At 41.2% G+C, this 27,530-nt stretch overlaps 2 protein-coding genes across 3 annotated transcripts; one reads left to right on the top strand and one right to left on the bottom strand.

Annotated features, from left to right (window-relative positions):
- The first annotated feature begins 9,302 nt into the window (after positions 1 to 9,302).
- C1GALT1C1 (C1GALT1 specific chaperone 1) lies at positions 9,303 to 13,571 on the top strand. 2 transcript variants are annotated; one of them, XM_077308127.1, is made up of 2 exons: positions 9,303 to 9,470; positions 12,208 to 13,571. In XM_077308127.1, the coding sequence occupies exon 2, from the start codon at positions 12,224 to 12,226 to the stop codon at positions 13,172 to 13,174; it is 951 nt and encodes a 316-aa protein (XP_077164242.1). In that variant the 5' UTR covers positions 9,303 to 9,470; positions 12,208 to 12,223; the 3' UTR covers positions 13,175 to 13,571. The 2 variants fall into 2 exon arrangements, with proteins under 2 accessions (XP_077164242.1, XP_077164243.1); XM_077308128.1 differs by having other exon boundaries at positions 9,353 to 9,504.
- A 5,597-nt stretch (positions 13,572 to 19,168) lies between these two features.
- On the bottom strand, positions 19,169 to 27,530 carry MCTS1 (MCTS1 re-initiation and release factor). The gene is made up of 6 exons (XM_077308722.1): positions 27,316 to 27,530; positions 24,708 to 24,860; positions 24,222 to 24,319; positions 22,997 to 23,130; positions 21,273 to 21,340; positions 19,169 to 19,383 (listed from the first exon to the last, which is right to left on the bottom strand). The coding sequence occupies exons 1-6, from the start codon at positions 27,324 to 27,326 to the stop codon at positions 19,302 to 19,304; spliced, it is 546 nt and encodes a 181-aa protein (XP_077164837.1). The 5' UTR covers positions 27,327 to 27,530; the 3' UTR covers positions 19,169 to 19,301.

Genomic DNA, 27,530 nt, shown 5'->3' with positions numbered 1-27,530 from the left:
ACTTCTACCAAGCATGCCTCTTGTTACTGGACCACTTGTAGTTCATCATGTGTCAAAAACTTAAGTTGCACCAAATATGCAAACTTTTTGCAAAAATAATAAATACATTAAAATATGATATGGCCTGGGCTCATAACCTGAAGGATATTAATAGGATGAACTTGTGGTAAAGTCTTAATATTACTGAAAGCAAGCAGAGTGCCTGGTTTGGTTTGGAAGAACAGTGTGCAGCTGTGTGCATGTGATCAGAAAACAACAAAGAAAGAAAATACATGTTCTGCTTAGTTGTACTTAACTAATATCAGAATGATATGGCCTGGGCTCATAACCTGAAGGATATTAATAGGATGAACGTGGTAAACAGTTCATTGCATCAAGGCAGCAATCAACAGCCAAACGGCCCATCAAATTTAAAGAGTTACCAGCTCATGAAATAAACCTTGCAAATTTGGGGGGAGGGGTTTGATGATTTATTTTGCTGTATGCTGCGGAACCTATCAGCCATACTTTCAGCATTGTCATTAGATTGCCCTCAGCATTTTCTAAAGTCAATTTCAAGCCCGGTAGTGAAATGGTTAAACACTAAATCATCCATGCTTTGTCCTGAGTGATCTTTTAGCTCAAGGAAAGTTAAAAATCTCTCCTTGATATACCATCTTGGGGCTATTGCAGCTAACAATGTATGTGAGCAACTTTACCAACTGTCCCTGTAGCCTTTTGCTCCCTAGGGCCTAATCCTAAACTAAAATAGAATGTTACAATGAAAATGACACGGGTTACAGTAGGGTTGAGTTATTGGCTTAAGTCAATATTATTCTGAAACAGAGTACAAGGAAAATTGTTGAAGGGTTGCTTAGAGCAGTGTGTTATGACAACATGTGTAAAAAAGGGCTATGACCATGTCAGAAATATTATACACATTGGCTGGAGGCCCCCCTAGAGTTGGAGACCCTAGGCTTCAGCCTAGTTAGGTTAATGGTAAATCTGGCCCTGTAAGCACTATGTTTTACTTATTTGCTCATGAACTCATTTTTTTTCAATTCCCCTGTTATTTTTATTCATTTTATTACTTTATTCACTTGCTTTACTCAACTTGCACAAATCTAAAACCCCTGAACTGAACAGTTCTTTGGATCCTGACCTATATCTGTAGATTCTCATTTAAAAAAAAAAAAGACTTGCAAAATTACTTTCTGTGTATCTTGCTAGGTTTTCCTTATGTAAGGGGGAAGAAGAAGGAAGAAGAGTACAGGTGGCTTAAGAAGAAAATATACTGCCTAAGCCCTTTTCTTGAATGGGATTCTAATCAGCAGCACTGCAGCTGCGACACAGTGTTTTGTGTTCCAGTGATTCATTACAGCAAGGGCCAGCAGACATCATCTGCCAATGTATGCTTGTGAAATAAGGAAACAGTTTCCCATGAAAAAGTTAGAATAAAACTGATTTTAGAAACTAGTTGGCATTTTCTTTGATTACTTCCTGTGGAAATCTTTTGAAAACCTTTGTACTAACACAAGCAGAAAATCATGATGCTAAACAGAGCTCTCTTTCGCCCCAAGGAGTTTCAGGAAGGAGGCCTGCTTGGTTTAGAGATTAGGGGTAAAAACTGCAAAGAAAAGGCTTACTCAAGCATGCTAAGGATGGGGGCAGAGGAAAAAGATCAATAAAAATTGTGGTTAAAATTAAGAATGTGTTTCATTAGGTGACCAAGGCCAGCTTGGAACTTTTGGAGATTAGTGACTGAGCTTCCAGGTCCCCTGAATGAGAATGCAATGCGATTTTGCACTCATTGCACAATTAAGTGCACAGAAATCAGTTGGCCTGATTTCACTCAGTCAGCCAGCATAATAAGAAATCATAATTGTTTAAGTCAAAATGTGCAGAAAATGGGCCTTTCATCGTGCTGGATATATCATTGTCAATATTTATCTTGAACAAAGTGAAGCTATGTTTTGTTTTAAAAGTTAAGCTTTAAGCCTCTCAGACTTGCCTAACTTTTGCTTTCCCTTACGCCTAGAATCCATATCTGTTCAATACTGGTACAATCCAGGCAGCTGTATAAATACTCCTTGGAAAGTATTAATCAACTCCAGTACAGGAGGCCTGTTCTCTATTGCATCTGATCACCCTATCTATGAATTTTTCTAAGCTTTTCTCCCTCCCCAGTCTCCCTGTCTCACCCATGTCTTTGTAGTTTAGATTGCACCAAATGTTTGGGCTACTTTGAAAAGCAGGTCATCCCCTTCCCAGGGGAGGGGTGGAATGAGGTCTGCTAGCGTTTATCAGAGAAGCCTTTCCCAAGCCCTGTTATTCCTGTCTATGCCTTTGTAATAATGTCTACGTCTCTGAATAAAAAAACCTTGCATTTGAAGAAGTTTTCCTGTTCGTATCAACGAGCACACTTACAGTTAGACAGGACAAACATTTGACTGCTTTCAACACGCCATTGGGGCAGTTTGAGTACCTTTCTTTTGATTGATTCTTACGTCTTGTAGCTTTGGAATGCCTATGTGTCTTTTCAACATTGATGTCCTTGTCTGGCAAATACTGTTCAGAAGAAATAATGAGTACTTGTTGCCGGTCTTGTTTTCTAAAAGTCTCTAACACTCCTTTTCCTGTCTCCCAAATTTCAAGTTTCTCTTCTGCTTGGAGTTCTTCAATTCTGATCCCCTGATCTTGTAACTGACTAGTGACAGTAGCTATCTTTAGTCCATCACTTCTTCCTAGAATTTCTTTCTTGCTGTTTTGGATTTCCTTAAAAGTATCCTTGAGCAAATCTTCTGTAAAAGCTTTCAAGTCCATGGTCTGTTTTTCCAAAAGACGGACCATTTCACTCCTTGTTATCACAGGCATATTGATAGCAGGAAGTAAATTATTCCAAAAGTGATAGTCGGATTTTGTTCCAAGCCAGAAGAGTAGACTTTTCAGGTTTCCAGGTCGCCTTTCAGTGACATCTTGAAGCAAAAATAGTGAAGGCTCTCGTCCTGGTGTCTGGAAGTCTCGCGGGAACTATATATCTTGCCACTGATCTCCGAAACATAAACAATAAGAAGAGGGGGAGGGCTCCCCTTCAGAAATCCCTTGGCCTTGATCCCCGCCTGTAATAAAGTCTCTCCCAACTCTGGTTAGCCTCAGCTTGTGCTGAAAGAGACCATAAATAAAGGAAAGGGGGAGGAAAGAGCCCAACTCACGGTGTGGCGATAGAGTGAGCAAAAGGAGACTCCAGTAATCTCTGAGTATGATGATAATTGGACACCAAACAACAAGGTCAAATCCAGTCTACGAATCAGAGGGTTTTTTCTTCTTTTTTATAAAATAGATACAGCTCTAAAAAAGATTAGAGTTCAGGACGATGGCGGCTGAAGTCCTCTTGTCTTGCAGCACAAGCAGCTTAGTATCCCGGGAAAGAAAAGTTCCCCAAGGATCAGAGATGGCCCCAGGAGCTTCTGTAAACTTTCCTGGGTAGAAAGTGGGGGAAGTTAGCGAACCTCACCCTCTTCTGTTGACTGCTGCCACGAATCAACCCCTGCCTGGCTGCGAAGTCCCCAAGCAAGTGGACTCTTCAGGACTCCAACTAGACCCACCTCTGGTGTACATGTAATTTTATTTGTTCTATTCCCAAAAACCTTCAGATCATATCCTTTGAGTTAAAAATGGTCAGTGAGGGAAGCGTCCTTGACCTCAGGAAAGGTACTCGTGGAAAACAATCTCTCACTGTGGTGTTATATTGCCAACAGTCCTCAGAGAAGCAACCAGCTGGATAAAGACCCATGCCTGACTGAAATCCACAGCCCACCCATAGCTCAATGCTGCAGTAACAAGAAATTTTTGTTATTTTGAGATGTTAGGGGAAATGTTACTGAATACATTTTCTAGCTGTAACCTGACATAGTGTGCATGTGGAGTCATTGGCCAACAGGCCAGTCACTAACTGTTGCTGGGTAAAAAGTATTACATTTAAATATTACAAAAACAACAATTCCCACCTAGTACAAGTAATATCATGAGACAACAGAACATTAGCCTAAAATTATTGTTGTTTTCTGATTCCAGGATCAAGTAACAGCATCAATCCAGTTATAGAAACATAAAGAATCATTTCACGTTTCTAAGAGATTGTCTTTGTTAAACTAAGTGGTGGGTGGTGCTGAAATGTATTGGAATGACACTTGAAATATGGGGATGCATTTGTCATTCTGCCAAGGACATGGAGAGAACCTGCTTAAACACCAGCAGGAAAACTATTTGTTGAAGCAGCTGAAGCAGTAAGTTGCAATTCATTGAAAACAAGCCCCAGGACCCTGCTACATGATCAACAACTATTGAAGTGGGACTTGAAATATGGATTTGATGGTGCAGAACAGGAGATAGATAATGCACACTTTGGACTGACCTCCATTTGGTGGAGTGTGATAACCAACAACATCCAAAGAGCAGCTGTGTGCATCTCTCAGATGAATTCATCTGAAATATGTCAGCCCCAGATGTGAGAATTGTTGGATATTCTGTTTAAAAGTAATATTAGTTAGCAGGGTTGATATATAAATGATGCCAGAAAAGGCAGTGTTATAATATTTTAATAAGACTGTTTTACTAGGCTACCCGAGTAGGGGGAACTTGGCAATAAAAGAAGAATATATATAGCTTCTTATAGCTCATAAAGGAGCTCTACAGTCCTAGCTGTTACATGTTTGAAGTCTTAAGATGGATCTCTCTCACTGCCCAAGGCAGTCTCAGAGAAGAACAAAAGGAGGAAAGAAGAGTCCTCCTCTTCCAGTCACTTGCATGGGTGAGAACTAGACACATTAGCTATGGTGGTTCAACTTTGCATACTAATAAACATATCACATGACCCACTAAGCCTGTTCCCACAGCAACACGTGTCAACAAACATTAACCCTTTCTCTGACAGACAGCGGCTGAAGCTTACTAAACAGACAAAGGCTAACAAAAATTCAGAGATATTACTTGGATTCTAGGATCCAGAATGTGAAATTTAAAACTTGCTCCACTAGTACTTTAAATTAAACTAAGGAATTTTTTTCCTCCATCCAGATTGGCTCTCAGCAGCTCAGCTCCTAGGTGTGATTATCATTGAGGTGGGTAAAGATTTACATGCTATAATATGCTCCAGCACAAATCCTTGTTCAGAGAAAACTAGATGGCCAATAGAATGGTTTTAGACTAGTCTTCTCCATGATATGCTAACTTTCTATATATCCACCTTGTGCAGTCCCCCCTCCTCTCACACTGGGAGCCCAGGCATATTTACCACTCTACTTAAAAGAGAGAATAAGATAATTAACACTATTTGGTGGTTCTGCCTTGCACTTACTCAAAACAGGTCTGTCAGCTCTTTCTAATTATGCTCAGCTCCAGGGCTTTCCGTAGTATTAATAGCTGAGATGTACATTGCACGCTTGAAAAGGTTCCCGTTTGAAGTTTTTAATAACCTCAGGGTACCCCTTAAGCCACTTGGGAGGGCAGGAAACAAACAAACAAACAAATAATGCCAGTGAGCAAGACTGCCAACCTCAAGGAAAGGTCTGGAATTCTTCATGAATTACCATTGGTCCCCAGGCTAAAGATATCAGTTTTTCTGGATGAAATGGTAGCTTCTGAGGTCCAACTCTATGGCATTATGTCTCCACTGAACTCCCTCTCCATTCTAAGCACTGCTCCCAAATCTCAAGGAATCTCCCAGGATGGTGTTGGCATCCATGTGCTCCTAATCACCTTGATATTCCTGTTATAATCTTAACTATGTTACTGTTTTCATTTTTGCAGAACATGTTGGGGGTTATTTGAATGCAAAGGTGGAAAACAAAAATAACATTAAAAACTTCTTAGAGAAGCCACACATTTTAATTCATAGTAAAATAATTTTCCTGAATCTGCTTCTTCATTGTACAGAGGCACAGCTAAACTTGCAACCAACACACAACAGGTAATTGCTTTTAAGGAAAGTACTTCTACTGCACCAGGAATGATTGAATAATCTAAAAACAAGACAGAACTGCCCACCCTGGAGTAAACTCACAGGAAAGAGATAAGGTCACAGCAGGTAGCTTACCTCTGTGGGTTTCTTAAGAACTTTTTATTATTCATTTATTTATCATAGGTTGCACTCTAGCAGTTCTTTGTCTCATTATTTGGTAGTTTTCTACACAGAAACCACCCTAATTTTTACAAATTCTCCATGGTAAGATATCATAATCAAGAAAATGTCTGGGAGGAATAAGTGAAGACAGAAGCTACTGCCTTAGTACGATACGATATAACATTTATTGTATATAGCCAAAGGCCATTACAAAGCACAATTAAAACAATGTGGTACAAATACAAATAAAATAATATTTCTCCAATATTACATACATAAAATTGTAAATATGGGCTACTGAGTTATACAACAAGAAGGAAAAAATGGCATATCAAGGTGGAGGCTCCTGTAAAAATGCTTTGGCTCGGATCTTCCTGGCAGCCAGAGCGAAGTGCCACCCTATGTGAGATATAGGGGTCAACATCTGATAACAGATAGGTGACTTTGTCAAGGTCAGAAATAGGGTGTGAGTTTGGTAATAACTTGGCAAGGAATTTGCCCCTGGGTTCCGAATACAGGGGACAAGCCAAAACATAGTGGGGCAGGTTCTCCACAGGTGGATTTCCACATATACACAGGCTATGGGTATTTGGAGATATCGCCCAGAGAGCATGGCTGATGGCATCATTTCAAACCGCAACGATATTAGGGCCATTCTAAGATTACATGTTGTTATGTTTACTAAATATTATGCTCTAGAGTGGTCTTTTCTAATTGTTTTATACCATGGGGCTGATTGTGATAGTATTGCCTTAGCATGTTAATATACCATTGTTTAACTAACTGCTGCCAAGAACATGTTTCACATAGTATAAACACTGCCTCCTTTACTCTCTCAATTCATATTTCAACTAGACCACCAATCCACACTCTTTTACTACAAGTTTGAAGCTGATTGCTGGTGCTGAGGAATTGATGCAGGGAATTGCTAGGATTTTTTGCCACAAGATGGCAGCCTTTACTTTCTAATATCTTTTAAATGGTTTCCTACTTATAGCTGGGAGGGGGTAAGGCTTAGGATAGCCTTATGTTATGTTACATAGTTGAGGAGCTTGGGAATGTTCAGCCTGGAAAAGAGGAGGTTGAGAGAGGACATGATTGCTGTCAAAATATCTGATACTTTGCCACTTAGAGGAGGGCAGGGAAAGGTTCCTGTTTGCAGCAGAGGACAGAATCCATAGTAATAGGTTTAAATTATGTAGAGAACAATATTGGGTAGCTTTCAGGAAAAACCTGTTCACAGTCAGAGTAGTTCAGCAGTAGAATCGACTGCCTAAGGTGGTGGTGGTGAGTTCCCCCTCACTGGCAATCTTCAAGCAGTGGCTGGAAATAAATAAATAAGACAGGCAGGCAGATACTTATCCTGGATGGTTTAGGTTGATTCTCAACTGAGCAGGGGTAGGACTAGATGGCTCAGATGGCCCGTTCCAGCTCTATGCTTTTATGGGCCCATTCATCATGGAGATCACAGGCAGATGGTTTCTTAGCATTATTTTCACGTTGTCAAATTTGCAGTGACAGATAGCTAGACACAGCACTGCTACGAAATCAGCCATGGACTCCCCTTTGTGTTGACCCTGACAGTAGAAGGCATCACACCTTCTTATCTTAGCAGGCTGAAAGTCAAAGTGTTTGTTGTAGCTTATTGACAATGCTATTGTACTCTGCCTCCCATGGCTTGACTGGAGCCAGATCTCTGGCAAGAGCAAAGGTAGAGTGGCTGCAGACTCTCAACACTGTGCTGCACTTTTTCACTGGATCGGTGATGTCAAAGTAACACTCAGGACAGGCAACATAAGACTCCTAGTCTTCCATATCATTGGCTTCAAAGGGTATAAATTTTGGCAGACACTACGGCAATTGTGATTGGTGGAGACCTGGCTATGGAAATACTCCAGCCAATCAGGCAGCCCTTACGACTTAAGTCACCACAGTTATTTCAATAGCAGCTGACTCCCCGCAGATGGTGACAGGGCACCACAAGACTCCCTTTGTTGTGAACCAGAGTGAGAGGTGGGCGCACTTGACCAGACAGTTCCTCTTGGGCAGACAGGGCACTTAGCACAGCGGAAGGCTCACTGGTGGCTTCAGTCAAGTTGTTACTTGCCAGGGCAGGCTGCCTAGCACAGCCATCCCATCCTTGTTGTCCATATTAAGTCTGCAGGTTCGGTAGACACAGACACAGCCCCTTGTAAACAAGCAGTTCTTCATTAACTCCAAGCAGGGAACACATACACAACACAAACCTATATATAGTTAGGCTAGCCCACCAATTAACCTATTTGGTCCTTATCGCAGGCTACCAATTGGTCCAGGGGTAGTCAAACTGCGGCCTTCCAGATGTCCATGGACTACAATTCCCATGAGCCCCTGCCAGCATTCGCTGGCAGGGGCTCATGGGAATTGTAGTCCATGGACATCTAGAGGGCTGCAGTTTGACTACCCGTAAATTGGTCCATGAGTCCTTAGAACAAGATTCCACTATTGATAAACTTAGGATTTCTCATTTGCATAGTAGTCAGATCGGTTGAGCTCACGTATATAACAGTGCCAACTTTTTAATAGTAATGTAAGAAAAGCTAGCCAACTAATTCCCTGCCCTCTCATCGACTCTGCGAAAGACAGGCCAGTGAGCCTCATGACGGAAGCAGAGATGACTCCATGACAGCGACGTTGGTACAGAAATTGACATTCAACGTAGGCACCTGCCCAACGCCGAGTCCTCAGACATAGTAATTATCAAAGAGGTTACAACGGTAACATGATCCGAACAGCCCTTCCGGTTCCCAGTTGAGCCAGCTGTCGTGGTTAAGAGCCTGGTGGTGCAGCCAGGAGAACTGGGATTGATTCCTCACTCCTCCTCCGCATGCAGCCAGCTGAGTGACCTTGGGTCTGTCCCAGTTCCGTCAGAGCTCTCCCAGTCCCACCTACCTCACAGAGTGTCTGTTGTGGTGAGAACGGGAGGCGCTTGTAAACCGCTTTGAGACTCGTTCCGGTCGTCAAAAGCATGGTTTAAAAAACAACACCCTACCCCTTCCTCCAGTTGAAAATCCATAGGAAGGCGAGAAACAGCGCAATCTTCCCTCCCAGACCTATGCCTGGCGTCTTCCCCTTATACACTGCATGGGCGGTCCAGGGCATACCGGAAGTTCAGGTTGTGCACAACGCGGTCGCTCTGATGGGGCGGGGATTTAGCTGCCGCTTTGCCCTCCCCGTCGACGTAGCGGAGTGCGCGGAGGGGCGGAGTTGTGGTCTTTCACCATAGAGATAGGAAAAGGAAGCGGATCCGTTTCCCTTTCGCTGACTTGGGGCAAGGCTATTCGGGGGGGCGGTCCCTGCTGCTGTTGCATTCCCTGGTTGTGGTCGCCAGGTAAGCCTTTGGGAAGGAGGAGGAAGGGTCGCAGGTGGGCGGGCGGATGGGCATGTCTGGGCGGCAGGATGGATTGGAGAGGGGGGGAGCTTCTCAAGATCTCCCCCCCCCCAGCCCTCATTTCAGAAGGTCTCCCTTCCATGATGCGGATTCTGCCCCTCTAACATCTGTGGTTTGCAGCAGGGGTAGTCAACCTGTGGTCCTCCAGATGTCCATGGACTACAATTCCCATGAGCCCCTGCCAGCAAACGCTGGCAGGGGCTCATGGGAATTGTAGTCCACGGACAACTGGAGGACCACAGGTTGACTACCCCTGGTTTGCAGTACAAATGTTGACCGGGCTGAGACTCTGCAGAGAATGCCTGTTACTGGCAGCACGGAAAAATGTGAACACTAGCCTTGTTAATATTGACCATGTTGGTTTTTTAAAAATGCGATGGTAGTAATGTTCGTTTTATTGGAATGCTGCCTGCCACAACATTCGCTGGCGGCAGTGTCCAGCACAATCAGACGGTATTAAAAGCAAATCCAAAGCCATGCCCCCTAAGGTCATCCACGTTGCTCTAAAAAGGAAGCAGAAACAGAAAAAAGGCTGCAACCAGTAATGCAACAAGAACAACAGCAGCTTAAATGAAAGAGCACCCAAACAGAATATGTAATAATGGTAATGGATGGAAGAAAGACCCAAGCAGATTCATTAAAAATAAACTAGGTTTTTAAAAAAGAGATGAATTTGACCCTGAATGATATTGTGTTTGTTGATAATATCAGTATTGGTGCCATTTAGTTTTAACAAGATTGGTTTTCCATACATTTGTGGATTGGCTGGCTATATGAAAAAAAATATCAGGTACAGAGTGGTGGTGATGATGATATTAAAATGAAAGGAAAGAAGATGGCTTGTCTCTGTATGTTCAGAAACTTTTAGTGTTCTCTTAGTTTCAGGTGCTTCATGTGCATTAAATTCTTTGCAACCATTGCTATTTTTATCTTCCTGTTCCAGAGAGGGTGGCGGAGGGTGGCTGGCAGACAATGGGGCAGAGACAGGATTTTAACTGGAGACCTCCTCTGTCCCAGCTGCTGCATTCCACCAAAGCTTTGGGATGAATAAAATATGGACAGAGATCCGCTTTTGAAAACTTTCTCAAGTCCTAATTATGACATCTGTCTGTTAGTCTATGAAAGCCTTGCCCAACTCAACTTATAAAACCTCTACAGTGCCATAGCTACTTTGTGTGGCTACTGCTGTGTAGCCTGAATATGCAATATCTTTAGTATGCGATATCTCTTTCACAGGATCTGACACAGTAGGTCAATATTGTTATTCCTATCTTGCACTGGGGTAGAGTGGGTGTGTCTGAGACAGTTACAGCTCCCTTGAGGCCTCACAGTGAACTCATGACAAATTAATAATAAAGAGGGAGTTTCTGTTTGTCACTCACATACTGAGCCACACTCATTTATGCTGTGTCCTGAAATTTGAGTATTACAAAATTTCCTGGATGTTATATAAACTTTCATATAGTGGAACACAGATTACCTTCTCTTCTCCCATCCTACTAACCTGAGACCCTTCTAATAACATTATATACATTATAAAGTGATTGTTAATGTTTGCCTTTGCTTTACATGCCCACTATACTACTTAGTTCTTTAATCAGCATGAATTCCTAAAGTAAAAGCTAATTGAGAGAGGAAGCTCATTCTCTGCTAGACAAAAGAAAAGTCAAGAGTGGTTTAAGGATTTGCAGGACCTGTAGCACCAGATCTCTATCATGCTCACAAAAGTTTTGGGTGCTGTTTAACATACTAGGCCATTAGAATGATCAGAAATGGGGAGGATGATCTTTTCTTAGGCCATCGCATATTGACTAGTCACAAATCTTAATAGCTCTGTAGTTCTTACATAAACAGATCAAGAGGATTAATTAGCGCACTAATTGAGCTCTAAGCGACAAGAAAAATATCAGGCTAACTTTTACAGAGCCAGTTTATCTATGGAGCACATGTAGCACATACTATGGGCCCTGCACTTCCAGAGGCCCCACATGGTGCTTCCCCCCACCCACCCCCCCGCCATGAGTCATAGTCATAGCTTTTCTCCTTCCCCTTTTCTCCTCTTTAAAGACAATTGGAGTGACACTTTTGACAATTAATCGATTGCTTTTTGAAGTATACTTTAAGGTCCATTAGATCTCTATTGGTGTCTTTGCTACTGATGAAAATACATTTGAAATACTTGTCATCCCTATGGCGCTTCGGTGAAGATTACAAGAAATCTGTAAAAAGAAAAATAGACTAGAATCATTAAATGTTATTAAAGTCTTTATATCGATTGTACTCTATTTAGCCTTTGTGTGTTGACTACGTCTACTGAACAAGTGGCTTAATTTTTCTGAATACCTAATTAGGCTGCTCTTAAAGATATCAGCCAGTGAGCACTTCTTTTAAATCAAAATGGTTACTATTAAAAATAACAGTACCTTTGCTAATTCCAATATTGCATTGATGGTCAAGATAGCTTGGGACATTTGCTGCCCCCCTTTCCAGGTACCTTCCTTTTATGAGAATATTCTAAAAATAGTCCTAATTGTTAGAGAGCATGTTTATTTCTCATAACTGGTGGCAAAATATTAAGCCGCAGTACTTATTTGAATTCTGGAGCAATATAGACAGTGACAAGCGCAAACTTGCTAACAAAATGTATTATCTCCCCCAATCCCAATCTCATTGGCAGTTTTCTTCTGGAAACCATGATTTCTGAAAGTGGTGCGTTTCTGAAGGGCATGATGCTAGGAGGGGTCTTCTGTGTACTGATCACTCTTCTCGGACACATTAAGATGGACTACACCATTAAATCTCATGAACACCGCCACCTTCAGGCTCCCAGAAAGGAGGATGTTTTAAATCTGTCCGAAGATGAACGCCTGGGTTTTAGCCATAGCATCCGTGTCTACTGCATCATCCTTGTCAAGCCTAAAGACCTTAGCTACTGGGCAGCTGTGAGAGAGACCTGGAGCAAACATTGTGACAAGGCAGAATTCTACAGTTCTGAAAATGTGAAAGTCTTTAACTCCATTGTACTTGACACAGAGGACATGTGGCCAATGATGAGGAAAGCGTATAAATTTGCCTATGAAAATTACAAAGATGACTACAACTGGTTCTTTTTGGCCCATCCTACAACATTTGCCATAATAGAAAACCTCAAGTATTTTCTCCTGAAGCAAGACTCGTCCCAGCCATTTTACACTGGCCGTACAGAGACATCTGGAGACCTGCAGTATGTGAATGGTGACGGAGGAATCGTCTTAAGTATTGAATCATTAAGGCGACTTCATAAAGTTTTTGCAGATCCAGACAAGTGTCCAGAACAGGGGGGCATGATTTGGAAATTGTCTGCAGATAAACAGTTAGCTGTCTGCTTGAAGTACACTGGGGTGCAGGCTGAAAATGCAGAAGATACTGATAAAAAGGACATCTTCAATACTAAATCAGTTGGTTCTCTTATTAAAGAGGCAATGTCAAGTCACCCCCAACAGGTGGTGGAAGGGTGTTGTTCAGATATGGCTATCACATTCAGTGGATTGGCTCCTAATCATATGCACGTGTTGATGTACGGAGTGTACAGGCTCCGAGCATATGGACATGGTTTTAATGATGCTTTGGTTTTCCTACCTCCCCCAGGCTCTGATAATGATTAAAAATTCTTATATCAGAGTGGTGGATAATGCATATGAATGGGTGGTCTTCATCTATAGCGTCTTTCAACAAACATTGTGTATATAAGTTAGTACAAATTTTGTATTTCATGGTTTTGGTGTAATTATTTACTCTTTTGCATAACCTGTTTTTGTAATCTTTGCAAATGAAAACGGGGTCTTTAAAAACAATCAACCAATCTTTTTAATACAGATCTGACTTAAAGATCTGATTTGTAAATCTATTCAAGGTTTGATGGTCAACATAACTTAATGTAAATATGTAATATAAGAAAATGTTCTTGATCTAAATTAATTCTATTTTTACAGAATGTTGTCATTTTTTAATATTTACAGGTTTTCTGAGACAGTCAAATGAGAATACAGGTGTTATAAAATAGTCTTCAGCTGTTTCTATCGACTAGCACATAAAGCTTGCTCTTTTAGCTTTTTAAAATGAAATCTATTCTCCTGTAACTGTTGTGAATCTTGTATTGGGGGCAAGGAGCTATTTCAGAGGCCTTACTGCACCTTCTAAAGAATAGCAGCTTTGGTAGCAGAAGGACCACCTGAAATTGGGGTGAAGACTTAAGGTGAATCCTCTTCCCTATAGGGTGGTATGTGGCAACAGCGTCCGAATTGGCCATTCCAGGCCGATGCAGCCCGCGCCGCACCGAGGAGGGGAGTTTCCCACTGGCGCCCATACCTCCCCCCCGCCACTCAGACACTGCCGCACACAGCCCTACTTCCCAACTCCCAAAGTCCTTTACTAGCATCAAAGAAATGCAACAATTCAGGCTAATTACAGGAACATTTCTTTTGCTTCTTAAAATTTTAAATTTTAAAATGTTTGTACTGTTTTAGTGTGGTACCTTGGGTACATTGCATAGCTTATTAGATGCCACATGCCTCTGATTGCATTTACTTGCACTGTGTAATCTGCCTTGAGTTTTATTTGTTTATTATTTTTTTATATTTATATACCCCCCTCCCCGAAGGCTCAGGGTGGTTTACAGGAAACAGGAAAAAGATACAAGCGACATCATATATGGTAACAACCAATGATAACAACAATAACATTAGAAAATGATGGAACTGCAAAAGAGCCTCAGCTCAACTCTTACTGAGACCCAGTGGGTTAGGTAGATTAGTAGCAGTTGTAGTAGGATGGGGGGCTTGGGGGCCAATTGGAACCGATGGTTTATGTCGACCTCAACCAAATGCTTGGTGGAGGAGCTCCCTTTTGCAGGCCCTGCGGAAAAGTTCAGGTTCTGTAAGAGCCCTGATCTCCTCTGGGAGCTTGTTCCACCAGGTGGTGGCCAGAATGGAAAAAGCTCTAGCTATGGTTGAGTCCAAGCAGTGCTTCCTTGGGGCCAGGGACCACCAGGAGGTTGGAAATGGTAGAGCGCAAGGCTCTTTGAGGGGTGTAGGCAGAGAGGTGATCCCTCATACTGGGCCCAAACCACGTCTGGACCAATTGTAGTTTCCGGATCAAGGATAAGGGCAGGCCACCATAGAGCGAGTTACAGAAGCCTAGAGGTGACCATCGGGTGGACCACTGTGGCTAGGTGTTGATTAAAAATAAAGTAGAAGAGTTGGTATTATATCTTGCTTTTCTCTACCCTGGCATCTCAAAATGGCTTACAATCACCTTCCCTTCCTTTCTCCACAACAGATACCCAGTGAGATAGGTAAGGTTAAGAAAATACTGAGAGAACTTTAACTGGCCCAAGGTCACCCAGCTGGTTTCTTTCTTTCATTTATTTATTTAAATTTATTGGCTGCCTCTCTTGAGCCTGTCATCTCAGGGCAGTGTATAAGATGAGAAAATACATGATAATAAAACCACTAAAGACATATTGTTTTAAATTACTAGCTTTTACCCATTGCTTCCCCATCACAGGGAGATATAGGAGGAGATCCCACCCACTCATGAGGAAGCCCATAAAATGTTCTGATCTTCTAGGCATACTGGCCTCAACCATACACCAGGCAGAAGAGTTCCTTCTTACAGGCCCTGCAGAACTGTCAGGGCCCTCAGAAGCTCATTCTTCCAGGCAGATGCCAGGACCTTTCCAGCCAAGGCCAGTTGCACTTCTTTGGGGCCAGGTGCTTGGAAGAGCTGTGAGAAGAAGAGCATTATCTCAGGAGCTCACTCAGGAGCTGACTGCTAGCTCCACCCTCTGCTGAGTAGGCCTTTGTGCTATAAAGCGCTCTTGCGTGCCAGAGGCATGCGCCAAAAGCACATGCAGTACAAACAAAACCCAAAGGACTCTTGGGGTCTGGATTAAACCAGAATACTCTGTAAAGAGCCAAGAGCAAGACCTAAAGGACTCTTGGCTGTTGGCTTTTCGCCTGAGGATCATGCCAAAGGTTTCAGTGAAGCGTAGGACTGTTTGTGGAGCAGTTCAGATGAATCAAAGTGGCATGAAGACTGAAGAAGGTTGCGTAGTGACATGTACCATCTGTGGAATATTTGTCTTTTTACCTCAGGGGGACAATTTTTACAAATGCAGCAAGTGCAAATTAGGAGAAGGCCCGGGGATTATAGAAGCTATTGATTACACTGCAGGAGGAGGGAAATCTATCAAAACAAAATCAGGAGCACCTAATACAGGAAAGCAATAATTGGAAGTAGAAGAATAAGGAGAAGGTCTGACCCACTGATGCTCAGCAATCGGTTCCAAGATCTACCTGAAGAGGTTGATTCAGGAACACAGGAGCATGTGCAATCCCCCATGAAGATCAAGCCCCAACGTAGACCAGGGAAAAAGTCACAGGCCCCCACAGGTGAAAGTTCTAGGTATTCTCCCCCACCAACCCCACAAAGCTCAGGAAACGCTTATCTGTTGGAAGACCAAGTCTGCTAAAAATGCAAACTCCATTAAATTCTTAACTTGTCTTGCCGACAGCTTCATTTCCCAGAAAGTAGAGAGGGGAACCAGGGGCTCTGCCATTTTAGACTTGATTCTCATCAATAGGGAAGAACTGGTAGATGAAGTGAAAGTAGTGGGCACACTTGATAGCAGTGACCATGTGCTTTTGGAATTTTCAATTGTGGGAAAAATAAAACCTTTACGTAGTCGTATGTATAGACAGGACTTCAGGAAAGCTGGTGTTAACAGACTTAAAGGTATGTTGCGTAGAGTCCCATTGTCAGAAAGAACTAAAGAGATACGTGTCCAAGAGGGCTGGGAATTTCTTAAAAGTGAAATACTGAAGGCTCAATCACAAACAATTCCCTTGAGAAGAAAAAATGGAAGGAGCCTAAGGAAGCCAGGTTGGCTCCATAAGCAGTTGTCAAATGATTTGAGGAAGGATGAGTATAAACAACCAATAATTGTAGGGGGGAGTGTTAGAAAAGCTAAAGCTCAATATGAGCTTAGGCTAGCAAGAAATGCTAAACATAACAAAAAAGGCTTCTTTAGTTATATTTCAAGCAAGAATAAGAATAGGGACACTATAGGACCACTGTGAGGATAAGAAAGTGAAATTATAATAGATGAAGACAGGGCTTAACTGCTTAACTCCTATTTCTCCTCAGTCTTCTCTTGTAAGGGAAATAGTCATCAATGTGGTGAAAATGTAACACGTGGGGGACAGGAATGGTGGCCTAGGATCACTGTTGGAGCAGTCCACAAACACTTCGTTTCTACAAATGAAACGAAGTCTTCTGGGCCAGATAAACTGCATCCAAGGGTACTAAAAGAACTTGCAGATGTCATCTCTGAACCTCTGTCCATTATTTTTGACACTTCTTGGAGAACTGGTGAGGTGCCAGATGATTGGAGGTGGGCAAATGTTGTCCCCATCTTCAAGAAAAGGAAAAAGGAGGATCCGGGTAATTATCGACCTGTCAGCTTGACATCTGTAGCTGGAAAAAATTTGGAACAAATAATCAAACACTCGGTCCTTGAGCAGCAGGAACTAAGAGCTGTGATTTCTAAGACTCAGCACGGGTTTCACAAGAACAAGTCATGTCAGACCAACCTTATCTCTTTTTTTTTTGAGAAAGTGACTACCTTGCTGGATCAGGGGAATGCCATGGACATAGTTTATCTGGATTTCAGTAAAGCTTTTGATAAGGTTCCACATGATATTCTTGTTCACAAGTTGGTAAAATGCGGTATGACCTGAGGGCATCAGGTCAGTTACCCTTCTCCGCATATTTATGACACCCAATGACACCAACTATTGGGCTCCCAGTATCCCCTCGCATTTAGATATTCCCACTCTACAAGGTTGTGATCATAATGTTATCTGAGCAAATGTTCCACTGTGTTTATGTTATGTTATGGTTATTGCTGATGATGCCCCATTACTGATTCAGTTATCAAAATTATATTGTTATCTAAGTTATATATATTATATAAGCTATCAAACCCGGCCCGAAGGAAGTGCGCCTAGTCTCGACCAGGGCCAGGGCCTTTTTGGTCCTGGCCCCTACCTGGTGGAATGAGCTCCCGGGTGATCTGCAGGCCCTGCGGGATTTGTCAGCTTTCCACAGGGCCTGTATAACGGAGCTCTTCCACCAGGTCTATGGTTGAGGCTGGGGTCAGCGAATCAGGGACATCGCTCCCCCCCCAGGAGTTGGAGTGTATGCTACTCCCCTATCCTTTCCTCTTCACCTCTTTGATAATTGGGGGAGGGATGGGATTTTTAGCCGTCATGTTAGTAGATTGATATTTTAATGGGAATTCTAATGGGGTTAGTTGTTGTGACCCGACTCGAGCCTGTTGGGAGAGGCGGGAAATAAATCTAATAATAATAATAATAATAATAATAATAATAATAATAATAATAATAATAATAATAATAATAATAATATATTGTACTTTATACAATTCATGTTCTCTGTGAGCCATCCTGAGCCTCAAGGGAGGGCAGTATATAAATGTAAATAAATAAAATAAATGAAGTACACAGAAAATGGTGGTCTGGCCAGGCCCAGTTCCTGGCTGACAGGAGAGCATGATGTATGGCTTGGCCAAAACTAGACCAAGGGTGGATGCCACAGGTAGTTGGACACTGCGTGCCAGCCCAATAATGGGTTATAACATTGGCTGTAACAGTCTCCAGAGATCATCCATCAGGGCAAAGAGAGCAGTCTCCCCCCCTATGGATAGGACAGAAGCTGAGTGAGAATAGGTCAAGGACCGATGCTTCCTCTACATATGCTAGCAAGTGGTCCATAGCTGCTTGCTCAATCACCTTCCCCAGAAATGCAAGATGTGGCATGAGCAATAGCTGGCCAGGTTGCATAAGTCCAGATGTCTTCTTCAATAGAGGGTGAACCACCACCTCCTTCAAACCGTCCAGGAAGGTTCCTGTAATAAGGGACTGATTTGTTATCTCCCACCCTCTCACTGCTCATATTTGTGAGAGACTTCAAATTCTAAATAAGTAAACTTTTTGAAGAAAGTTTTTTTATTAGAGAATTGCTAGTACCTAACAATTCAGAAACATTGTTTAGAACTGATTCACAAAACATAGGGTAAGCAATATAGGAACTTCCCCCTGCCTTGGGAACTCAAACCAAACACAGTTCAAATGAGTCAAAACAAAGAGATAACCATTTGGGCTTCAAGGGATGGGATGGTGTAGGAAACTACAGGACACTAAGGAGTAGGAGGTCAGGAATGTCTGGGGAGGATGGTAAGCATAAAATATAATGGCAAGAAATCAACCTTGGGGTCAAGCTAAGGCATCTGGGTAACATCATGGCACAAAGGCCAGACTAGCTAAAAACTCTAACATCCAGCGAATTATAATCATGGCAGAAATACATGGGGCTTGTGACAGTATTAAGTAGCCATGAAGGGCAGGAATCCAGCAGATACGTGGTAGGCCTAATTTAAGGTAGCAACCTATCTACTGGGTAAATGGCCTGAAGCATTCAAAAATTCCCTCTGGATGTGGCCAAGGGGCCTCTAGTTTTTATAGAAATGTATAGAAAATGCATAGAACATATAGAAAAACAACTCAGCTAACAGGAACTCAGCACTCACTTGATTTATTTAGCATAGTCACAGAACAAAATTTGTACATTCAGTCACACATTTAAAAAAAGAATTACAAACAAGTCCATACTGGAAGTGCATTTCTCAGGCGCTGCAAACATTCTGCTGCTTCATTTGTATGTCTTCATATGCCAGAGCCCATCATTTAAATAGTGGATATTTTCAATGCCAATTCCTTTGTTGACTTTCTCACTGTGAAAGAAGAGAGGTGGGAGGTAGAAAAAAAGAAAAGGAATTTTTCTAATGAGACTTTTTGGAATGTAACCCAGAAGGGACCAGTCTCCAAATCAAATTGTCATTTGCTTCAATTCAACATGGGAGATTCTTCAAGTTTATTTTCTGACACACATCAGATGCACTCTCTATGCACAGTAAAACAGTAGCTGAGAGTGGTGTTCCTAGATATTACATATCTTAGAAAGTGGTGCTCCAAAAAGAAACACTATACCAATATTTGTTGGGGCTATACCTAACAGATTTCCCTTAACTACTCAGCTATACTTTGTAATTGGTTTCAGATATGAGTGCATTATTTAATATTATTGACCACTGAGGAACAGGTAGGGTTGAAAAGTGTTTGGTCTGTTCATGTGCAGTTAGATCTATATAGTTTTTAATCTAATTTTACTTTGTTTTAAACCTAATATTGGTGCACTTTAATAAATAATTGTTTAAATTTTATATTGTTTTATAGCTCAGCATTTGAGTTCCTGATTTGGTTCAATTCATCAAGAGAGACTCTTCAACTGATATTAGATAGAATCTGAATTACCAAGATACTGTGTAGATTACTGCTGGGGCAGCAGTGAGTAAAGTACACTGTGATCAGAGCTAGGGATAACAAACAAACCTGCACGTCTCATTTCTATTTTTCCCCTCCATCCATCATACCAGTTTTCTCTTAAAATCTTACTCTCAAACAATGACCTTCTGGAGCATTCAATCAGATACTAGTTTCACCAGAAATGGTGCCAGGCCCCTCCCCCCAATTCTCCAATCTCACTGGCCTTCTCTCAAGATATTTCAATGAACGCTCTTGCATTCACACCACAGTTTTGCTTCTTGGTTGTTTACTGGGGGGGGGGCACAAGCACACACCTCTGAATACTGGACCATAATCTAGTGCAAAGCTTTATAAAAAATATTTACTTATATGCACATATGCAAAGAATCTTGGGAAGCGCTGGCAGAAAGAGTACAACAGGAAGTAACTGGGGACTACAACTTCTGTCCAGAAACATCCGCAAACCGGTGTGGGAATCTTAATAGCTTATAAAATTGCATTCTCTACTTTGAACAAATATGTTTTAGGAAACAGAATATCTTCCATCATTTTGCCACTGCTTCTGGGAAGAACCAGGAACCAGTGCCTCTCCCATCTTGCCTGGGTCAAGAAAAGCTTTACTTCCAAGGGACAAAAACATTCGGTTGCTAGGTAAGCTCCAAGGGCAAAGATCATTTGCCTTGAGACCATCACAGTGCAGCAGCTGAAGCAAGAGCAACAGAACCATCTCAGTCCCAGATTCAGGACAATTCATATTGCTGCCCTTTCAATACCTTCATCTTCCACCATGGCCTTTTAAAAAGAACTGTATTAGTACATCTTAATTTACTCTTATAATGAGCTGCCTTACAGATCTATTGGTGGCCAAAAAAGTGGCATATTATTATTTAAATAAATGAATACTTGCAAACCAAGAAGTGCAAGTTCTTGTAAATTCAGCTGCCATTCACACAAAAATGGAGGGGGATAAGTGTATAACTACAACCAGTGATGAGAGAACAAGAAAGGGTTTACCATGATGCTCTTCTGAAGAAAGGAATAGTTTTATGAAGGTACTACACAAATTCAGGGGGCATGACATGACTCCCAACAGGCTATGGAGTTGCAAAAGAGTTGCAAAAAGCAATGTACAATTTCCATATCAGTGGTGGGAGACAACAATGCCAGGCTATCTCTGAATCAACTTGCGGAATCAACAGCATAAGTCTGAAGGATGGTTGCAGAGTGACATCTTGAGCTTGCATTATACCTCTCGGGGACAGAATGATGGCATTTCCTTTTTAAAATTAAGACTCACATGTCTTCTGCTGACATCTTCATTACTCCAACACACAGCGCATGTTGCTTTCCTTCTGCCATTATTGCCTATAACATTCAGCTTAAGGAAAACATCTCATGTGTTCTTAAACAAAAAAAGGGTGAGGGAATAGCTTCACAAAATAGCCACTGGATTGAGAGCCTCTGGAACAACTAGTTAAATATGTAGCTATTATTAAGAACTGCTAGGCAGTCTGCTTTGTATAGTACTAAGTAAATTATTTTTAGAGAAAATAAGTTTTTGAATCTTTTTAAAAGGTTAGTTATATAAGCTACCAGTGGCCTGCCCAGCCAAGAGACTAATTAGGTCTTGCCCATGCCTGCTCAATCTCAGCAGCTCTGGAATATCTGGCCTTCAAAACTCTCACCAGAGCCTTCAACCATTTTAGCTTCCCTACAGTGAGGACACAGCAAATCACTATCATTCCTGAAGGAAGGTCGACATTCCTGGAGGGAAGACTACTACACTGAAATGTAAAAACCCAAAAGTTAACAGGAACTTCCTCTGCCACAATTCTAAGAAGCCAATACAAAGCAGAACACCAGAGTGAACCTTCATTATGGCTCACCTGATGACTAACTTAGGACCATACAAGAAGTCCTGCATGATCTAGGGCTCCCATACCAGAAGAACAGTTTGTCCAGACATGGACCTATGCACTGACTTAGACCTCTTGATGCTCTCTTCTGACTTGGCCCTCTCTTTATTAGATCTCCTGTAGCTTAAAAACAGCCTTTTGTGTCCATAATGCTAGCCACCTGGAGCAGTCTCTCTGAAAAGATAAGAACAGTCCATACGCTGGCCAGAAATGCTGTGACACCCTTTCTATCTAAAAAGGCATTTTTTTCCACTTGCATTTTAATCAGCACTGCATGAGCCACTTTAATCCTGTACAGCAGTGGTTCTCAACCTTCCTAATGCTGCAGCCCTTTAATATAATTCCTCATGTTGTGGTGATCCCCAACTATAAAATGATGCAAGTGCTTTCACAGAAATTAAACCCAAACTGACCAATGGCATGAAGATCCATTGGATTGTATATAAATTGGTTTTTCGCCAGCATTTCTCTGTTCAGTTCTGCCTCTTATCCAACCATGCCGATCTTGCTCTTTTCCGCTGCTCCAGACAGACAAACGCTCTATCTCGATCTACCCCACACGGCTGTTGTGTGGATGGCACCCCGCCCCACCAACTTGCTTGCCCTGCCGCAACCCCTGTGAAAGGGTCGTTCAACCCCTAAAGGGATCCTGACCCCCAGGCTGAGAACCACTGCTGTACAGATTGGGGAAAGGCATAGGATATGTATACATGCACACCTAAATACAAACAAATTACAACTCCCAAAAATAGTTGAGAGCAATCTGAGAGACACAAAAGAGGGTCTCCCAATTGCCTGGTCCAACCCCTAAAATAAGAGGAACAGGTTGAAGAACTCCTTCAAGGGACTGAACAGTCTTTAAAAAAAAAGAATTAAAGGGACACCAGAAATTAAACACTTTTATTGTAAGATGGTTCCAGTGTTCTCAGATCCATAAAATCTAAAAATCTAAATAAATAAATAACCTATTAAACTAATACTACAAGATGAAAGGGGGAGGGGAAAACACAATAGTTTAAAGCCATAGTCTTCTTTATATAAATAAAATTTCATGTGCTATAGTGAAAGCTAAAAAGAGACCAACAGACCAACTGTCCAAGGATACCACAATCGTATCTGCAGCAGCAGGGTAAAGTTTCGCTCCTGGAGAAGTCAGACCAGGACACATTATATTTGCTCCACTAAGTACAAATTTAATGGCTCCTTTATCAACTTGTTGATGTGGTAGAATGAATGGATCTAGGAATGGATAAAAGTTAGTATCAGAAGCGATATGGCACCAAATGGCCTTAGTAATATACTCAAACATCTAATACAAGGGTCATTTATTGTATGTCAGCAATAGTCTACTTTCTAAGATGAATGATTGGACTGAGATCTCCCTATGTTGTTATCACAGTCAGCAAATACAGTATTCAACAGTTTCCCTATTTAGTTCATTTTCCAACGCAAGCTTTCTTACGTTTTGTCTACTTTGCATCCATAGGGATTAAGTTTAACTCCATCGGTACATGGTCTTCCTTCAGTGCCAGACCCCCTAATTACATCTATAAGAAATGTTCAAGAGCAGCAATTGTCTTATATGTTCTCTACACTCAGCAGATGGAGAACACAAGTACTGAATAGAATTCAGGGATCTTGCAAACTGTGTCTGAAAGGCAGCAGTTTAATGTATCTTGAATATGGATACAAATATGAAGGACAGAAAGAAACAAGATAAAGGACCAGCACCACCAAAAAGACATCTTTGAACAGCTCCAGCCAAACTAGTACAGCTCTTTGCAAACAGAATAATAATGTTAAAGATGTAAATCACTGAATTTTGACTTGAAGACAAAGAGGTTGCTATTTCATACTCTGTTGCAAAATTCTTCAGGAAAAAGGAGTGCTCAGATGATAGCTAGATTAGGCCTTTAATTGTGTTTGCTGGAATGACTATTGTGGCATCACTTGTTTTGATAACTTTATGCCCTTCCAAGATTGTAACAATTAATCAAATGTTAAAAATACAAACAACAAAAGTGTCAAAGTGTTATAAGGTGAGCTTCCATGGGCAGCAGAATACAAGCTGGAAGCAAGAAAAAGTGAGAAATGTAAATATAGAATGGAAGAAATAGGCAACCTATTTGCTAGACAAGGTAAAAGTACAAAGTTAAAGGGCAAAGGAGTCTGAAATACTGCACAGAAGATGCAGCTCAGCACAAACTAGTTAGCACTTTAAGTTGTAACTAAGCAGTAACTTGAGCACATCCACTCAAGTGTAAATGACAAGCCTATTTCAATAATGCAACCCTTCTGGCTTCCCCCCACATTTTCACTTCCACACTTACATTTATGAAGTAATCTCAGTGTTGGATAGAAAGGCCCTTCTCTTTGCCTGAAGAACAGTAATTCTCCATTTACTGTGAGGATTTCTATATGTTCATGACTGGAAGACACAAAATTTGCTAATGGTTTAAAAGGTAGTTTGAAATGGGGTGAGATTTTTCCACGCAAACAAATTAATCTCGTGCATATTTACAGCGTTTTGTAATGTGACAACACAACCTAAAGGCATATATATCATCCAATATCTATATCCTCTCAGAAAATGATGTTTCAAGTCTCCAATCTGGGGTTATTAATCATAATCAACCTGAAGAGACAGGTTTGGCTTTCTGGTTCCCTAGAGTAGTCTACAAAGTATGCAAAAAGCATTTAAAACATGATCTAGCAAAGCACTCATTTTGATATTTTACCATCATTACCAATGAGACAGGCAAACAAAGTTCAGAAGCAAAAGCAACTTGAAGAACACTGTAAAAGGAGATACTCACCAACGTACTATCTTGACAGGATCTTTCTTTGGCATAATTTGGTTTAACCATGGCTCAATACCAGGAAACTGATCAAGCAGTTGATTCTTAATGCCTTTAATAACAGATGTTTTTAACTGGATGCAGTTAGATACATTTTCCTTTTCATCAAATCTGTCAAATAAATTAAAGTGTATCAGAAGTGATCTCCAGAATCTGTGAAAGAATGTATGGTAAATGGGCAAAAAATGTTGGACAATGGGGAAATATGTAGACAAAGTGTATCAAATATACATTAAGCTCTAATCTTAAGGAGAATTTCTTTTAAATGTATTATTGGTATTTGTCACCTGAAAGATAAAAATGCATAAAATATGGCTAACACTTGATGGAAATGTGCACAACACAAATGGGCCTTTTTATCATCTTTGATGGATATGTAAGAAGGCAGAAAACTTTTGGACACAAATATATACCTTAATTCAGAAGATACAAAAGTTTGAGATATGAATGAAACCCATTAAACCCAAAGGGAACCTCTCTGGTTTCAATCGTATCTCGGTCTTTTGTATCTTCTGTATTAAGATATGTATTTATGTCCAAAAGTTTTCTGCCTTCTTACATATCCATCAAAGATAATAAAAAGATCCATTTGTGTTGTGCACATTTCCACCAAGTGTTAGGCATATTTTATGCATTTTGGATAATAATATAACAGCAGGAATGTTATATGCTAAAAATGGAAAAGCTTGTTACTACCTGCAATTGAAGAATGGTGAATAAGGATGGTAGAACTGGCTGAAATGGCTAAACACTGTCTTAAAAGACAACTCTGGTTATTTTTAGATAGTTGGAAACCTTTTAATACTTTCTGTGTGATGCAAATTAAAAAAAGGAAATTATTGTGGTTTTGAGGACTAAGGGGGAAAATATGAAAATATAAGGAAAAGAACATTTTAGGCTTTTTTGATATATTAGTATATGTAATAGATAACAATATGATTTACAATTATAGAGAAAATCAAAAGCCTCTATTTATTCTTTTATTTTTTCCTCTTTCTTTTTGTCTATTTGTAAACTTTCTGGGGGGGATTGGTCTGTTATCTTTAAAAATCTCACAATAAAAGTTTTATTTGTTGTAAAAGTGATCTCGAGTCACTGACAATGACTTTTTAAAATGTAATTCAAGTGCCAAGGTATTTCAGATATTTATTTATTTATTTAGATTTCTCCCACTGATTTTAATAACATTGCTTCCTTTTGTGAAAGCATGCTTAAATATGACCGTGCCTTCTCCTGCATTGCCCACAATGATTTAATAAGTATGTATCCTCTAAAGTTTTAAGCAGTTCAATATCAGATAAGGATTAGCTAGTTGGACATAATGATAACAATTAACATGTCTAGACCACATTTTAAAACCTACCCTTTACAACAGAGATGTGATTACTTCAATCTTTTACAATAATCCTCATGCTCCATATGCATGCATTATATTTCCAAAGCAAGTTTTACACTTGTGGCATAACTTATCTCTGTTAGCTGAAACAGAGAACGGCTCTTGTTTAAGAGCATCACAAGTGCCTTCTTGAATCTGGCAACTGTCCACTTATTCCAGCATTCGCTGCAAGAAGTCCCAGGAACTAGCAGCGCACTAAATTTCTGCAGCTGAAATTTTTCACTGTTTGCTGATCAAATTTTTTTGATTTCTGAAACTTTAGAAAACATCTATCAAAAAAAGAAAAAGAAAAAAAAGACAGGCAACCAAAGGTCCACTTTCAGACTATATTCTGAAGTTTCTAGAGCTATGAAAAGAGCACTTTGAAAGAGTCCTTAGGCCTATTCCCGTGCTCTTCCAAACCCTATGTCTATAAATCCTTTCCTCCCCTCCTGTACTTTCTAGTCCCCTTATCCCATATCCCTTCACCAGTTTCTGGTTATCCGAATTCACTTACCCAAACAAACAGGACTTACCTCCGGCATGCTAGAAATACATTTTTACATATCACAGAGAAGGGGATAGACAGACCAATATCCTAATCTCCGTCCTGTGTTTTTTGCCTTTAACTATCAACACCGAGCCTCCTGCAGCACACCCATTGTTGTTGTTAGGTGTGAAGTTGTGTCCGACCCATTGCGACCCCATGGACAATGATCCTCCAGGCCTTCCTGTCCTCTACCATTCCCCAGAGTCCATTTAAGCTTGCACCAACTGCTTCAATGACTCCATCCAGCCACCTCATTCTCTGTATACCCATAGTCCCCACCTAGCCAAGGGATGCGTCGGGGGAGGGGGGGGAAGTGATTTATTCCAGGATAATTTACTTTCTGAATACCCTATACATGCTGAGGTCACTACTTTACCTCCAGATGGCTTGGTTTCCTCTGTTTGTGGCTTCCTATGTCATTTTACTATCAGATATTATGCTGCATTAATCGCAGTCTTGACCCAGGTAGCTCAGGTTCGACATGTGATTCCCCCTCCCCACCCGTTTTAATTTCGCAATTCCGCGAGAGTTTTCATTTTTAAAACGCCTGCTGCTTCGTGCAATATTAATTAACGACAGAAACGGAGACCCGCCTGACGACCACCACATTCCCCCCACCCCCGAGAACGTTCCCCACTCACTTCTTAAACATCCTGGGGACGTCGAGTCCCCGCGCCTCCGGGCGGAGAGAGGACCTGGGAGGGGCGAGGCAAGCACCCACTAGCTCCCGACCTGACCCTCTTCGGCCTCGCAAGAGGCCTTAACGCCCTCCCGTCACTTCTGCAGAAAGGAAATCGGCGTCGCTTTACGGCCGTCGCGTCGTGAAGCGCTGCCCCGGCCGCACCTTTTCCGAGAG

Source organism: Paroedura picta, chromosome 13 (assembly GCF_049243985.1).
Source record: "Paroedura picta isolate Pp20150507F chromosome 13, Ppicta_v3.0, whole genome shotgun sequence".
NCBI classification, from domain to species: domain Eukaryota; kingdom Metazoa; phylum Chordata; class Lepidosauria; order Squamata; family Gekkonidae; genus Paroedura; species Paroedura picta.
The sequence above is the reverse complement of the archived record's forward strand: the minus strand, read 5'-3'. Positions and strand labels throughout refer to the sequence as shown.

Coding starts and splice junctions, on each gene's coding strand:
- MCTS1 (XM_077308722.1), bottom strand. Junction 23,131..24,221: donor ACTGAGATTACTTCATAAAT/GTAAGTGTGGAA, acceptor ATCCATTCCTAG/ATCCATTCATTCTACCACAT. Junction 21,341..22,996: donor CTGCTGCAGATACGATTGTG/GTATCCTTGGAC, acceptor TGAATGTTATAG/GCAATAATGGCAGAAGGAAA.
- C1GALT1C1 (XM_077308127.1), top strand. CDS start 12,224: ATGATTTCTGAAAGTGGTGCGTTTCTGAAGGGCATGATGCTAGGAGGG.